Source organism: Scyliorhinus canicula, unplaced genomic scaffold, assembly GCF_902713615.1.
Source record: "Scyliorhinus canicula unplaced genomic scaffold, sScyCan1.1, whole genome shotgun sequence".
In the NCBI taxonomy this organism is placed as follows: domain Eukaryota; kingdom Metazoa; phylum Chordata; class Chondrichthyes; order Carcharhiniformes; family Scyliorhinidae; genus Scyliorhinus; species Scyliorhinus canicula.
This window is the reverse complement of record NW_024055461.1, coordinates 3314210-3328476: the sequence shown is the minus strand read 5'-3', so window position 1 is coordinate 3328476 and position 14267 is coordinate 3314210. Positions and strand designations below refer to the sequence as shown.

General features: G+C 48.0%; 2 protein-coding genes across 2 annotated transcripts; one reads left to right on the top strand and one right to left on the bottom strand.

Annotated features, from left to right (window-relative positions):
• Positions 1-618: 618 nt before the first annotated feature.
• On the top strand, positions 619-1707 carry LOC119959654 (zinc finger protein 239-like; the record flags this gene model as incomplete). The annotated part of the gene is made up of 1 exon (XM_038787837.1): positions 619-1707. A coding segment is annotated over one exon (1089 nt), but the record flags the coding sequence as incomplete, so codon positions are not given.
• Positions 1708-10000: 8293 nt separating this feature from the next.
• LOC119959657 (zinc finger protein 229-like) lies at positions 10001-11736 on the bottom strand. The gene has a single exon (XM_038787839.1). It carries the CDS (start codon positions 11369-11371, stop codon positions 10001-10003), a length of 1371 nt encoding a protein of 456 aa, XP_038643767.1. The 5' UTR covers positions 11372-11736.
• Positions 11737-14267: the final 2531 nt, after the last annotated feature.

Sequence of the window (14267 nt, the reverse complement as noted above, 5' to 3'; positions counted from 1 at the left end):
AGAGAAAATGCTGGAACATCTCAGCAGGTCTGGCAGCATCTGTAGGGAGAGAAAAGAACTAACAAAGGACCATCTGGACTCAACATGAGATCTTTTCTCTCCCTACAGATGCTGCCAGATGTGCTGAGATGTTCCAGCATTATCTCTTCGGTATTGTTTATGAAGCTCAAGATCGAATTTGCTTTGCCATCTATTCTCTTTAATATGACTTGTAGATGTACAAAATCCCTCTTCACCTCTCTCTCACTCCTCCCAAAGAGGCCAGTTGGGTTTTTATAACAATCCAGCAGTTTTCATGGTCACTTTTTCCCAGTGCCGGCCCCACAAATGACCAGATTCATTCAGCTCAATTTCACAACCTGTCTTTGTGTTTTTGTGGGTTCTCACTCACTCCCTATTTTCTGTTTTCAATCAGTTTCACAGGGTGTTCGAAGGGGAGGCTTCAAAGTCCGGAAACTCAAACCAAGCATCACATCAGGATCTGACAGAGCCCTCAATTTATCATATCCGGAATATCACCGGATTTTGAACATGGAAGGAAAAAGCATCGTTCACAGTGGGGAGAAACCGTACACATCATCAGGCCCCATGAGACAGAAATGCAGCCGCACTGAGGAGAAACCGTGGAAATGTGCGGACTGTGGGAAAGGATTCATTTCCCCATCCAACCTGGAAACTCATCGACGTGTTCACACTGGGGAGAGACCATTCACCTGCTCCACGTGTGGGAAGGGATTCACTGAGTTATCCACACTGCGGAAACACCAGCGTGTTCACACTGGGGAGAGACCGTTCACCTGCATCGAGTGTGGGAAGGGATTCACTGAGTCATCCAAACTGCGGAAACACCAGCGTGTTCACACTGGGGAGAGACCATTCACCTGCTCCACGTGTGGGAAGGGATTCACTCGGTCATCCCACCTGCTGAGTCACCAGCGTGTTCACACTGGGGAGAGACCGTTCACCTGCTCCACCTGTGGGAAGGGATTCACTGAGTCATCCACCCTGCGGAAACACCAGCGTGTTCACACTGGGGAGAGACCGTTCACCTGCATCGAGTGTGGGAAGGGATTCACTCAGTCATCCACACTGCGGAAACACCAGCGTGTTCACACTGGGGAGAGACCATTCACCTGCTCCGCGTGTGGGAAAGGATTCACTCAGTCATCCGCCCTGCTCAGTCACCAGCGTGTTCACACTGGGGAGAGACCGTTCACCTGCTCCACATGTGAGAAGGGATTCACTCAATCATCCAAACTGCTGATTCACCAGCGAGTTCACACTGGGGAGAGACCGTTCACCTGCTCCACGTGTGGGAAGGGATTCACTGAGTCATCCACACTGCGGAAACACCAGCGAATTCACACTGGGGAGAGACCGTTCACCTGCTCCACATGTGAGAAGGGATTCACTCAATCATCCAACCTGCTGATTCACCAGCGAGTTCACACTTGGGAGAGACCGTTCACCTGCTCCACGTGTGGGAAGGGATTCACTCGGTCGTCCCACCTGCTGATTCACCAGCGTGTTCACACTGGGGAGAGACCGTTCACCTGCTCCACGTGTGGGAAGGGATTCACTGAGTCATCCGCACTGCGGAAACACCAGCGAATTCACACTGGGGAGAGACCGTTCACCTGCTCCACGCGTGGGAAGGGATTCACTCAGTCATCCCACCTGCTGAGACATCACCGAGTCCACAAGTAACCACAGTGATTGGATTTTGCTGTGAACTCACATTCAGGACTGAACTATGTTCATTTGGGTCTCTTTCTGCTGATAACAAACTCCAGCCCATTTACAGGGGCTAATATTCTGGCTGAAAGTTAAATAAATTAGAATTATGTTAAATTCAGTGTTGAAATGTTTTAATATCTCTGACACAAGTTAGTTCCTTTTGAAGTACTCTCGCTCTCCCCTCATTTCCAACAAGAAGTGTGAGGAGCCTGTGGAGATTCTTTGTGACTGAGATTGAGTCAATCCGATCAGCTGCCTCTGCTGCTTCCCTCCCTTCCACGATCCCACCGGACTAAACTGTCTCTAAATTTCATCCTTTTGACTTCTGGTGGCGGCCATGGAGTAGGAGGTCGGGCATTTGGGAGTTCCCGCTCGTGACGGACCCTTTGAACCTTTTCTCCCGATTTGTTTCGGAATTCTATTAGAAACATCGGTGGAGAGTGAGACAGTGTGGAGAAATCCCCACCAGTATGTGGAGCCGTGGACCAGAAATGGTCATCCAAGAAGAAGGAAGTGTAGTGGGGGAGGGGGTGGTGAGCAGGTGGTAAGTTTGTTCAGGGGGGTTGGGATTCTTCTGCTGGTCAGAGTGGGGCGGAGGGGGGAAGAGGGAGCTGCTCTGCTGACAGAGGAGAAACTGTTGCTGAGAGACAAAAGGGGAGGTCGAGGACAGTGGATGCCCGAAGGCGGGCCAATGGAGGTGAGGGACACGAGCTGGAGGCTGGCCTAAGAAGGGTGATCAGCACATGGAACATTAGAGGGCTGAATGGGCTGGTTAAGAGGGCTCACATGTTCACACATTTGAAGGGATTGAAGAAGAAAGTGGCAATGTTACAGGAGACACACCTGAGAGCAATAGATCAGACCAGATTGAGGAAGGGATGGGTCAGCCAAGTATTTCATTTCAGTGCTGGACTCTTAAGACTGGGGGGGGGGGGTCGCCATCCTGATCAACAAACAGGTGGCATTTGAGGCAGGGAGAATAGTGGTGGACGTTGGGGAAAGTTCATCATGGTGAGGGGGGGGGGTTGAGGTCAACGACAGGGAGGGTGCCAGCAGTAGCGAAGGAACTAAAGGGGTTCATAGAGTAAATTGGGGGGGGGTGGGAAGAGACCCGTGGAGGTTCGGACGGCCAAAAGTGAAGGAATTTTCTTTTTTTCTCCCATGTGCACAAAGCGTACTGCCGGATCGACTTCTTTATTCTGAGCATGGTTCTGCTGGTGGGGGTGGTTGATACCAAATATTCGGCAATTGCTCTGTCGGACCATGCCCCACATTGGGTGGATTTACGGGTGAGTAAGGAGAGAGGGCAGCGCCCGCAATGGAGGTTGGGTGTGGGACTGTTAGCGGATGAGGGGGTGTGCGGGCGGGTGAGGGAATCTATCCAGAACTATTTGGAAATAAATGACACGGGGGATGTCTCGGCAGCAACGGTTTGGGAAGCGCTGAAGGCAGTGGTTAGGGGGGAGTTAATGTCGATACAGGCCCATATGGAAAAGGTGGAGCAAGCAGAGAGGGACAGGGTAGTTGGGGAAATACTCCAGGTGGACAGGACATATCCGGAGGCGGGGTTATTGAAGGAGTGGCAGGGGCTACAAATGGAGTTTGAGCTGTTATCTGGAGGGAAGGCGGAGGAGCAACTGAGGAAGTCAAGGGGGGAGCGGTATACGAGTATGGTGAGAAGGCCAGTACGATGCTAGCGCACGAGCTGAGGAAAAGGGAGGCGGCCAGGGAGCTTGGAAGAGTGAAGGACAGAGGTGGGAACCCGGTCTTGGACCCATCAGGGGTGAATGGGGTGTTTAAGGAGTTTTATAGCAAGTTATACGAGTCAGAACCCCAGCTGGGGTAGAAGGGATGAGGCAGTTTCTGGGTGAGTTGAAGTCCGAAGGAAGGACTGGTGGAGGGGTCGGGAGCCCCGATTGGAATTGAAGAAATAGTAGAAGGGCTGGGGCCAGGCATTGGGTAAGGCCCCGGGATCGGACAGCTACCCAGTTTAATTTTATAAGAAGTTCTCGGAGATGCTGGGCCCGCTGCTGGTGAGGGTATTTAATGAGGCAAGGGAGCAGGGTGCCCTTCCCCCAACAATGTCACAGGCCTCGATCCGGAAGCGGGTGATGGACCCTGAGCTATGCGGGTCATATAGGCCAATCTTCCTATTGAACGTGGATGCCAAACTGTTGGCCAGAATATTGGCCTCAAGGCGAGAGGGCTGTGTCCCTGAGGTGATAAGGGAAGACCAGATGGGGTTTGTGAAGGGCAGGCAACTTACGGCCAATGTCAGAAGGCTCTTAAACGTTATGAGAGGGAAAGGGATCGGATATCTACAAAGAACTCATGGAGTCAGGGGAAACTCGGATAGAGGAGCTAAAGTGCAAATGGGAAGAGGAGCTCTGGGGAGAGATAGAGGCAGGTCTGTGGGCGGATGCCTTGAGCAGAGTCAATACGTCCTCATCATGTGCCAGGCTCAGCCTGATACAATTTATGGTCGTTCACAGGGCAGACATTTAAAAACCAATTTAGATTACCCAATTTATTTTTTCCAAATAAGGGCAATTTAGCGTGGCCAATCCACCTAGTCTACACATCTTGGGGTTGTGGGGGCGAAACCCACGCAAACACAGGCAGAATGTGCAAACTCCACACGGACAGTGACCCAGAGCCGGGATCGAACCTGGGACTTTGGCGCCGTGAGGCAGCGATTCTAACCACTGTGCCATCGTGCTGCCCCGTTCACCGGGCACACATGCTGGTGGCCTGGATGAGCAGGTTTCTTGGGGTAGAGGAGAGGTGGTGGGGGGGGGGGGGGGGGGGGGGGACAGCTAGTCATGTCCATATGTTCTGGGCCTGCCTGAAGCTTGGGGGATTCTGGCAGGGTTTTACAGATGTCATGTCCACGGCCCTAAAAACACGGGTGGTGCTGAGCCCAGAGGTGGCGGATTTTGGAGTGTCGGCAGTCCAGGGGGCGAGAGGGGCTGATGTCTTGGCCTTTGCCTCCCTGGTAGCCCGGAGACGGATATTGCTAGCGTGTAGGGACTCGAAGCCCCCGGAATCAGAGATCTGGGTTAGCGACGTGGCTGGGTTTCTCAGTCTTGAAAAATCAAGTTTGCCCTCAGAGGGTCAACGCTCGGGTTCATCAGGAGGTGGCAGCCATTTGTCGACTTCTTTAGAGAAAATTAGCTGTCAGCACAGGCAAAAAACTTAAAGGGGGATAGTTAGGATTTCTCTGTTGAGGGTAGGAGGGACTTGTTAGGGATGGAGATGCGTAATGTTTTATGTGGATTTGCATTGTTTACTGTTGTCACTTATTATTATAAAATTACAAAACTTTAACAAAATGTATTTTTTTTAAAAATCAACATCACCGAAATCAGATCATCTGCTCATTGCCACATTGCTGTGTGTGGCATCTTGCTTTGTGGAAATTGGCTGCTGCATTTCCTATAACAGTGACGACACTTCAGAAGCTCTTTGGGACATGCTGGGGTTATGAAAGGCGCTGCAGAAGTGCAAGTTTTAAATTGAAGATTGATGCTTTCTGATCCTTAATTGATTTCAGACATCCCCAATTAATAAATTTGCTTTGGTTCAGACAAGACTTTAACCAATTAAAGCAAAGGCAGAATTCTGGACAGTAAATTTAAAAAGGAGGTTTTTTAAAGAGAAACTTTACTGACTAACTTTAAGACATTTACGTTTACTTCAAGGTGGTGACCAGTCTGTGGAAGCGTAACCCTCCCTGGCTCCTTCTTTGACACTAATTTCCTTGGAACCCGGCCTCGAGAGTCTTCAGTACTTGGCCAGCAAGGAAGACCTTCGGAAACTCGACTTTTACCCCCAAAGTGACCATTACCTCATGTCAGAGTTGGGGCTGTGGTAACATGACCATTGGTTAATTGGGCACCAGTTTAATTTAATTGGATCTTTAATTACTGACACCACCTTCTCTCATTACCTTTGACAGGAATACAATTGAACAGTTTCATACTATCCCTTTATCTGATTCTGTACAACCCCTTATTCAAACAGTTTCAAATGTTGAGGCTAATCAGAGTTGGAAGGTCTCCCTTGCCGGTACATTTATCCTCATCGCACATTCTTTATATACACAGCGATTAAGCTTTTATATTTTTACAACAAATAAAACTCAGACTTTTACTCGAACTACTGATTCATTATTGTTTAATTAATTTTAACTCAATTAAGGATCACTACTTATTTAATCATGTTACAGACTTGTAGCTAATTAATACATTAATATGTAATTTATACACTTGGTTTATACATACACAGGTTATCTACTGAGTAGTACTACACTCAGTATGCTTCACACGGTGTCTGTGTCTATGTATTTACATTGTGTATTTATCGGATGTCCTAGATTGTTTCATGTCTGGACTGTACGCAGAACAATACTTTTCACTGTACCTCGGTACATGTGACAATAAATCAAATCCAATCACAGAGACAGTTTCTGACTAATGTTCAGATTGAACAATGAGCCGCCTTAAAAATTATTCACTCATGGGAGGTGGGGGTCACTGGCTGGACCAGCATTTACTGCTCATTCCAATTGCCCTTGAACTGCGTGTCTTGCGAGGTTATTTCAAGGGACACTTACAAATCAACCACAACATTGCTGCGGATCTGGAGTCACGTGTCGGCCAGGCCACGTAGAATGGCCATAAATTAGGAGAGGGGAATGTGCAACAGGACCTGGGTATCCTCGTACACCAGTCACTGAAGGTAAACATGTAGCTACAGCAGGCGGTAAAGAAGGCAAATGCTATGCTGGCCTTCATTGTGAGTGGATTCGAGGACAGGAGCAGGGATATCATGCAGCAATTGTGCAGGGCCTTGGCGAGGCCATACCTGGAATATTGTGAGCAGTTTTGGTCTCCTTATCGGAGGAAGGATCTTCTTGCTTGAGAGGGAGTGCAGCGAAGGTTTACCAGACTGATTCTTGGGATGGTGGGACTGACGTATGAGAAATGGAATCAGTTAGGATTGTATTCTCTGGCTTTCAGAAGAATGAGGGGGGCTCTCATAGAAACCTATAATACATATAGATACATGAGGCCTTTTGAGCCTGCTCCGCCTTTTATCATGATCATGGCTGATCAGCCAACTCAATATCCTAATCCTGCTTTCTCCCCAAAGCCTTCGATCCCATTCTCCCCAAGTGCTATATCCAGCCGCCTCTTGAATATATTCAATGTTTTAGCATCAACTACTTCCTGTGGTAATGAATTCCACAGGCTCACCACTCTTTAGGTGAAGAAATGTCTCCTCATCTCTGTCCGAAATGGTTTACCCTGAATCCTCAGGCCCCTGAATTGGAAAAAATGAATCTCAGAACCCCTGGTTCTGGACACCCCCATCATTGGTAACATCTTCCCTGTCTAGTCCTGTTAGAATTTTAAAGTCTCTATGAGATCCCCCCTCATTCTTCTGAACTCCAGCGAGAACCATCCCAACCTCATCGATCTCTCCTCATATGACAGTCCTGCCATCCCTGGAATCAGCCAGGTAAACCTTCGCTGCACTCCCTCGAAAGCAAGAACACCCGTCCTCAGAGAAGGAGACCAAAACTGCACACACTATTTTCAGTGTGGCCTCATCAAGGCCCTGTACAATTGCAGCAACACATCCCTGCTTCTGTACTCGAAACCTCTCGCAATGAAGGCCAACATACCATTAGCCGGGCATGTGGCGCAGTGGTTAGCACTGGGACTGCAACGCTAAGGACCTAGGTTTGAATCCCGGCCCTGGGTCACTGTGGCGTTTGCACATTCTCCCCATGTCTGCTTGGATTTCAGCCCCACAACTCAAAGATGTGCAGGTTAGGTGGATTGGCCATGCTAAATTGCCCCGTAATTGAGAAAAAAATAATTGAGTACTCTATTTATCTTAAACAAAACATACCATTAACCTTGTTGACCGCCTGCTGCACCTGCATGCTTACCTTCAGCAACTGGTGCACAAGGACACCCAGGTCCCGCTGCACACTTCCCTCTCCCAATTTACAACCATCCAGGTAGTAATCTGCCTTCCTGTTTTTGCTTCCAAAGTGAATAACCTTACACTTATCCAAATTATACTGCATCTGCCATTGATTTGCCCACTTGCCCAACCTGTCCAGATCATGCTGCAGGATCCCTGCATCCTCGTCACAGTTCACCTTCCCACCCAACTTGGTATCATCTGCAAACTTTGAGATGTTACATTTTGTTCCCTCATCCAAATTATTAATATATATTGTGAATAGCTGGGGTCCCAGCACCAATCCCTGTGGTACCCCACTAGTTACTGCCTGCCAATTTGAAAAGGGCCAATTAATTCCTACTCTTTGTTTCCTCTCTGCCAACCAGTTTTCTATCCACCTCAATACACTTCCCCCAATCCCATGCGCTTTAATTCTGCACAATAATCTCTCATGCGGAACTTGTCAAACGCCTTCTGAAAGTCCAAATATACCACATCGACTGGCTCCCCCTTGTCAACTGTACTGGTTACATCTTCACAGAATTCCAATAGATTTGTCAAGCATGATTTCCCCTTCATAAATCCATGCCGACTCTGACTGATCCTGCCACTACTTTCCAAATGTTCCGCTACAAAGCCCTTGATAATGGATTCAAGAATTTCCCCCACTACCGATATTAGGCTTACTGGTCCATAATTCCCTGCTTTCTCTCTACAGAACCAAAGTACGTATTCAATTGCTCAGCCATTTCTTTGCCCCTTATTAAGCATTCCCCTGTTTCTGTCTGTAGGGGGCCTACATTTCTCTTTACCAATCTCTTTCTCTTCACATATAGAAACTCTGAGTGTCAGTCTTTATGTTCCCTGCAAGCTTACTTTCATACTGTACTTTCCCCTTCTTAATCAATCCCGTTGTCCTACTTTGCTGAATTCTAAACTGCACCCAATCCTCAGACCTATTATTTTTCTTGGCCAATCTGTATGCTTCTTCCTTGGATCGCATACTATTTCTAATTTCCTTTGTAAGCCATGGATTGGCCCTCTTACCCATTTTGCTTTTGTGCCAGACAGGAATCAACAGTTGCTGTAGTTCCCCCATGCGGTCCTTGAATGTTTGCTGTTGCCTATCGACTGTCATCCCTTTAATTAACTCTCCATAATCTATCAAGGCCAACTCATGCCTCATATCTTCATAGTTCCCTTTATTAAGATTCAGCACCCAAGTCTCCGAATCAACAACTTCACTCTCCATCGTGATAAAAATGATCATGTTATGATCGCTCATAATATTCTAACAGGACTTGATTTTCCCGATGGTGGGTGTGTACAGAATAAGAGGTCGCAATCTGAGGATACGGGGGAGACCATTTAGACACAGATGAGGAGATATTTCTTTAACGAGAGAGTGGTGACCTTGTGGAGTTTTTTTTTTTCTTTTTTTTATAAATTTAGATTACCCAATTATTTTTTCCAATTAAGGGGCAATTTAGCGTGGCCAATCCACCTACTCTGCACATTTTTGGGTTTGTGGGGGCGAAACCCACACAGACACGGGATTGAACCTGGGACCTCAGCACCGTGAGGCGGTTGTGCTAACCACTAGGCCACCGTGCTGCCTCTTGTGGAATTTTTTAACACGGGAAATAGTTGAGGCCAATACATTGTATGTTTTCAACAAGCAATTAGATATAGCGCTGAGGGCGAAGGGGATTAAAGGATATGGAGGGGAAAGCGGGATTAAGATATTGAGTGGGATGATAAACCATGATCATGAGGAAGTGAGCAAACAAATAGGATGGACAGTAGGACCCTGAGGGTAATGTGTTCACAGACAGAGAACAAAGCATGGCTCGGGGGATGGTAGCTTTGTGGAGAATAGTGAAAAGGATGCTGGGTTAAAAATGTGCCCAGGATAAAGAGAGCCAATTAGGATATAGGGCCAGGTCAGGAGGTGTGTAAAATGACCAATGGGAAGTTTGTATGCGAATCTTGATGTAATTTGAAGTATATCTCCAGACTTCCTTTGTTTGAGAGTCTCTTGCTCCTGGATGCTGCAGAAGACAGTATGTGTGTTCTGCAGGTCCTATGGATTGATGCAGCCTTGCAAGTTAGTTATTATTAAATGATATGATACCTGCAAATCCATCTTAGATTTTATTGAATCTAGACTGACAGCAAATTAACCAGGAATTAACAATCATAACGAATGGCAGAGCAGGGGCAAAGGGCCAAATGGTCTCTTCTTGCTCCCCCTTTCCATGTTTCTATGTAATCCCTTCCTACACTAAGAGCAGGTGAATGGTCTCGCCCCAGTGTGAACTTGCTGGTGTGTCTGCAGACAGGATAACTGAGTGAATCCCTTCCCACAGAGAGAGCAGGTAAATGGCTTCTCCCCAGTGTGAACTCGCTGGTGTGTCTGCAGGGTGGATAAAGCACGGAATCTCTGCCCACACTGAGAGCAGGTGAGTGGCTTCTCTCCAGTGTGAACTCGCTGATGTACCTGCAGGCTGGATAACTGTGTGAATCCTTTCCCACACTGAGAGCAGGTGAATGGCTTCTCTCCAGTGTGAACTCGCTGGTGTACCTGCAGGTGAGATAACCGAGTGAATCCCTTCCCACATTGAGAGCAGGTGAATGGCTTCTCCCCAGTGTGAATTTGCTGGTGTGTCTGCAGGGTGGATAACTGAGTGAATCCCTTCCCACACTGAGAGCAGGTGAATAGCCTCTCCCCAGTGTGAACTCGCTGATGTTTCCGCAGGGTAGATGCATCAATGAATCCCTTCCCACACTGAGCGCAGGTGAATGGCCTCTCCCCAGTGTGAATTCGCTGATGTTTCCGCAGGGTAGATGCATCAATGAATCCCTTCCCACACTGAGAGCAGGTGAATGGTCTCTCCCCAGTGTGAACTCGCTGATGTCTCTGCAGGGTGGATGAATCAATGAATCCCTTCCCACACTGAAAGCAGATGAATGGTCTCTCGCCAGTGTGAATTCGTTGATGTTTCCGCAGGATGGATGAATCAATGAATCCCTTCCCACACTGTGCGCACGTGAATGGCCTCTCCCCAGTGTGAACTCGCTGATGTCTCCGCAGGGCGGATGAATCAATGAATCCTTTCCCACATTGAGAACAGGTGAATGGCCTCTCCCGAGTGCGAACTCGCTGATGTTTCTGCAGGGTGAATGAAGCACGGAATCTCTGTCCACACAGAGAGCAGGTGAATGGCTTCTCCCCAGTGTGAACTCGCTGGTGTGACTGCAAGGTGGATGAATCAATAAATCCCTTCCCACACTGAGAGCAGGTGAATGGCCTCTCCCCAGTGTGAACCCGCTGATGTCTCCGCAGGATGAATAGAGCACGGAATCCCTTCCCACATTGAGAGCAGGTGAATGGCCTCACCCCAGTGTGAACTCGCTGGTGTGACTGCAGGTAAGATAACTGAGTAAATCCCTTCCCACACTGAGAGCAGGTGAATGGTTTCTCCGCACTGTGAACTCGCTGGTGTGTCTGCAGGTGAGATAACTGAGTGAATCCCTGCCCACACTGAGAGCAGGTGAACGGTCTCTCCCCAGTGTGACTGCGTCGATGAATCTCCAGCTTAGATGGGACTATGTATCTCTTTCCACAGTCCCCACATTTCCATGGTTTCTCCATGTTTTGGGTCTCCTCGTGTCTCCCCAGATTGGACAATCAGTGGAAGCCTTGTCTGTACACGGAATATGTGCACTGTCTCTCCTCACTGTGAATGGTGTGATGGTTTTTCAGGCTGTGTAACCAGTTGAAGCTCTTTCCACAATCAGTTCACTGGGACACACACTCGGGTGTGTGTTGTGTGGGTGTCGGTGCTTTTCCAGTCACACTCATGTTTAAAATCTTTGAAGCCAACAAATCGAACAAACATTTCTCCTCCTCACCAATGATATTCAGAGCCCGTTGTTTTCAGATCAGAAGGAATCGAGTGAGTTTGTCACATCGAGACTTGATGTTTGAGATTTCTGTCTATAATTCCTCCTCTTCCAATATCCTTTAAAAACAATTTACAAAAGTCTTCATTGTTAGTTCAGGATAGAAATTCAGGACAGACCACTCTAGTTCCTCTCTCGTTCTCCAAAAGCTGTAAATCTCCATCCCACACAACCCCCCCCCTCCATTCTCACTCTGCTGTATCGACTATTCACCCTCCCAATTCTTCTGAAGATGCTGATTCATGCTGATTGACAGATTCAAGGTGAGCTCACTGCTTCCTGACCAGGACACAGAGATTAGAATAGGAGCAAGAGTAGGCCATTTGGCCCACCGAGTCTGCTCAACTATGCAATGAGACCCTTGGCCGATCTCCCTCAGCACCATTTTCCCGCACAATCCCCATATCCGTCAATATCTTCATTATCTGGAAACCTATCAATATTTGTCTTGAACATACTTGGTGACTGAGGCTCCATATTCCTCTGAGGTAAAGAACTCGGAAGCTTCATCACATCCTCGAGTGAAGAAATCCCGCTTATTCTCAGCTTTTATGCTATTTTCCTATCTGTTCCCCATAACCCTTAACTGCATTGTCAATAAAATATGTCAAACTCGTGCTTCAATAAATTCAATGACCCCCAGATACAACTGGTCCCTGTGGGACAGAAATCCAAAGACTAACAACCCTCTGAGGGAAGAGATGACTGGAAATCTATAACGTAGCTACAGTCTTATATTATAAGAAGAGAAATAATAATACGTTTACTTTATTATAGAACCGCAAATAATATATCTAATCTGTTCCATATACGAACACGAGACATATCTTTGTCCAATATTAATTTACTTTCCGCTGAAATGTCACACATCTCCTGGGGAACTCACCCCTTTAATTGAGAACATTAGGAAAGAAACAATTCTTTTTAAAATTAAATTTAGAGTAACCAATTATTTTTTTCCAATTAAGGTGCAGTTTAGCGTGGCCAATCCACTTACCCTGCACATCTTTGGGTTGTGGAGGTGAGACCCACGCAGACATGGGGAGAATGTGCAAACTCCACACGGACAGTGACTCGGGCAGGAATCGGACCCGGGTCCTGGGTACCGTGAGGCAGCAGTGCTAACCACTGCGCCACCATGCCGCCGACAGGAAAATATTTTCACCAGATAGACTGGTGAATGGGAGTGAGAAGGGGTGAAGCTGCAGCGGTTGAACCAGTTTTGGCTGGTTCAACAAGCTTAGCTTCTGGGGGGGGGGGGGCAGCATGGTGAGGCAGTGGGTTAGCACTGCTGCCTCATGGCGCCGAGGTCCCAGGTTCGATCCCGGCTCTGGGTCACTGTCCGTGTGGAGTTTGCATATTCTCCCCATGTTTGCGTAGATTGCACCCCCACAACCCAAAGATGTGCAGAATAGGTAGATTTGCCACACTAAATTGCCCCTTAATTGGAAAAAATGAATTCGCTACTCTAAATTTTAAAAAAAGCTTAGCTTCTGGGTCGGAACCTGGGAGGGTGGGTTTGGATTCAATTTGTGTGTTTAGGTCGGGCGCTGATGGGAAATGGGGGGGTGGTGGGATGGGTTAGCTAGCTGATAGCTGGTGTGTTGCTGTCACCTTGGTGGACCCTTGGCCCGTACTTTTTGATGATTTACTGGATAGTCCCTTATGGCTGATTCCGATAAGGGGAGGGGGGGGGGGGGTGGTGGGAGACCCCTGATTCAGGGCTGGTCACCTGGAACGTAAGGGGTTTGGGTGGACTAGTGAAGAGGTTAAGGCTATGCTAAATTGCGCTTTGTGTCCAAAATTGCCCTTAGTGTTGGGTGGGGTTACTGTGTTTTGGAGATAGGGTGGGGATGTGGGCTTGGTGCTCTTTCCAAGAGCCGGTGGAGACCCGATGGGCTGAATGGCCTCCTTCTGCACTGTAAATTCTATGATTGCAGACCAGACTGCGGAAGGGTGGGCCAAGTGTTTCACTCGATCTTTGACAAAGGGCTCAAGGCGTTGCAATTCTAATCAATACACTTGTCCCTCTTTCATTCACTAGGATTGGCTTCCTTTTCTTTCCATCTCTGCCACCGCTTTACATCATCAATAAAACACTTGGACTCAAACACTAATCCAGTTTGCTGGACAAGTTGTCTCCATTCTGAACAATGGGGAACAAGCCCCTCCCACTCATTGAAACATCGCCCCGACAAAGATGAGAACCGCGCATGCGCCCTGCTGCACATCCAATAAAGATGGCGGCCGTTAACTCGAGCCGAATAGGAGGAGCTGCAGCTCCGCTCCGTACAAACGGGGTCCCGTAAAGTTTTCCGAAGTTTGCGGCTTTCAACAACTTTCCACAACGTTTCCGCCCGCCCCCGCGATCTCTCGCTTCCTCCAGATTGTAAAACGCCTTTTACCAATTTTGAATCTGAAGACACAACCTTTCACCTTCGCCATTACCCACACTGCGCATGCTTCAATCGCAGCGGGCACCGCCCCTCATTCACTCCGATTGGTTGGAGGACCAGTCGTTGGGTGGGTCCTGCAGTCCCGCCCCTCCTCTTCTTACTGGTCTGGAGCTGCCGTCAATCACCCGG

Bases quoted from the DNA above. Each gene is read 5' to 3' on its own strand.
- LOC119959657 (XM_038787839.1), bottom strand. From the start codon at position 11,371: ATGGAGAAACCATGGAAATGTGGGGACTGTGGAAAGAGATACATAGTC.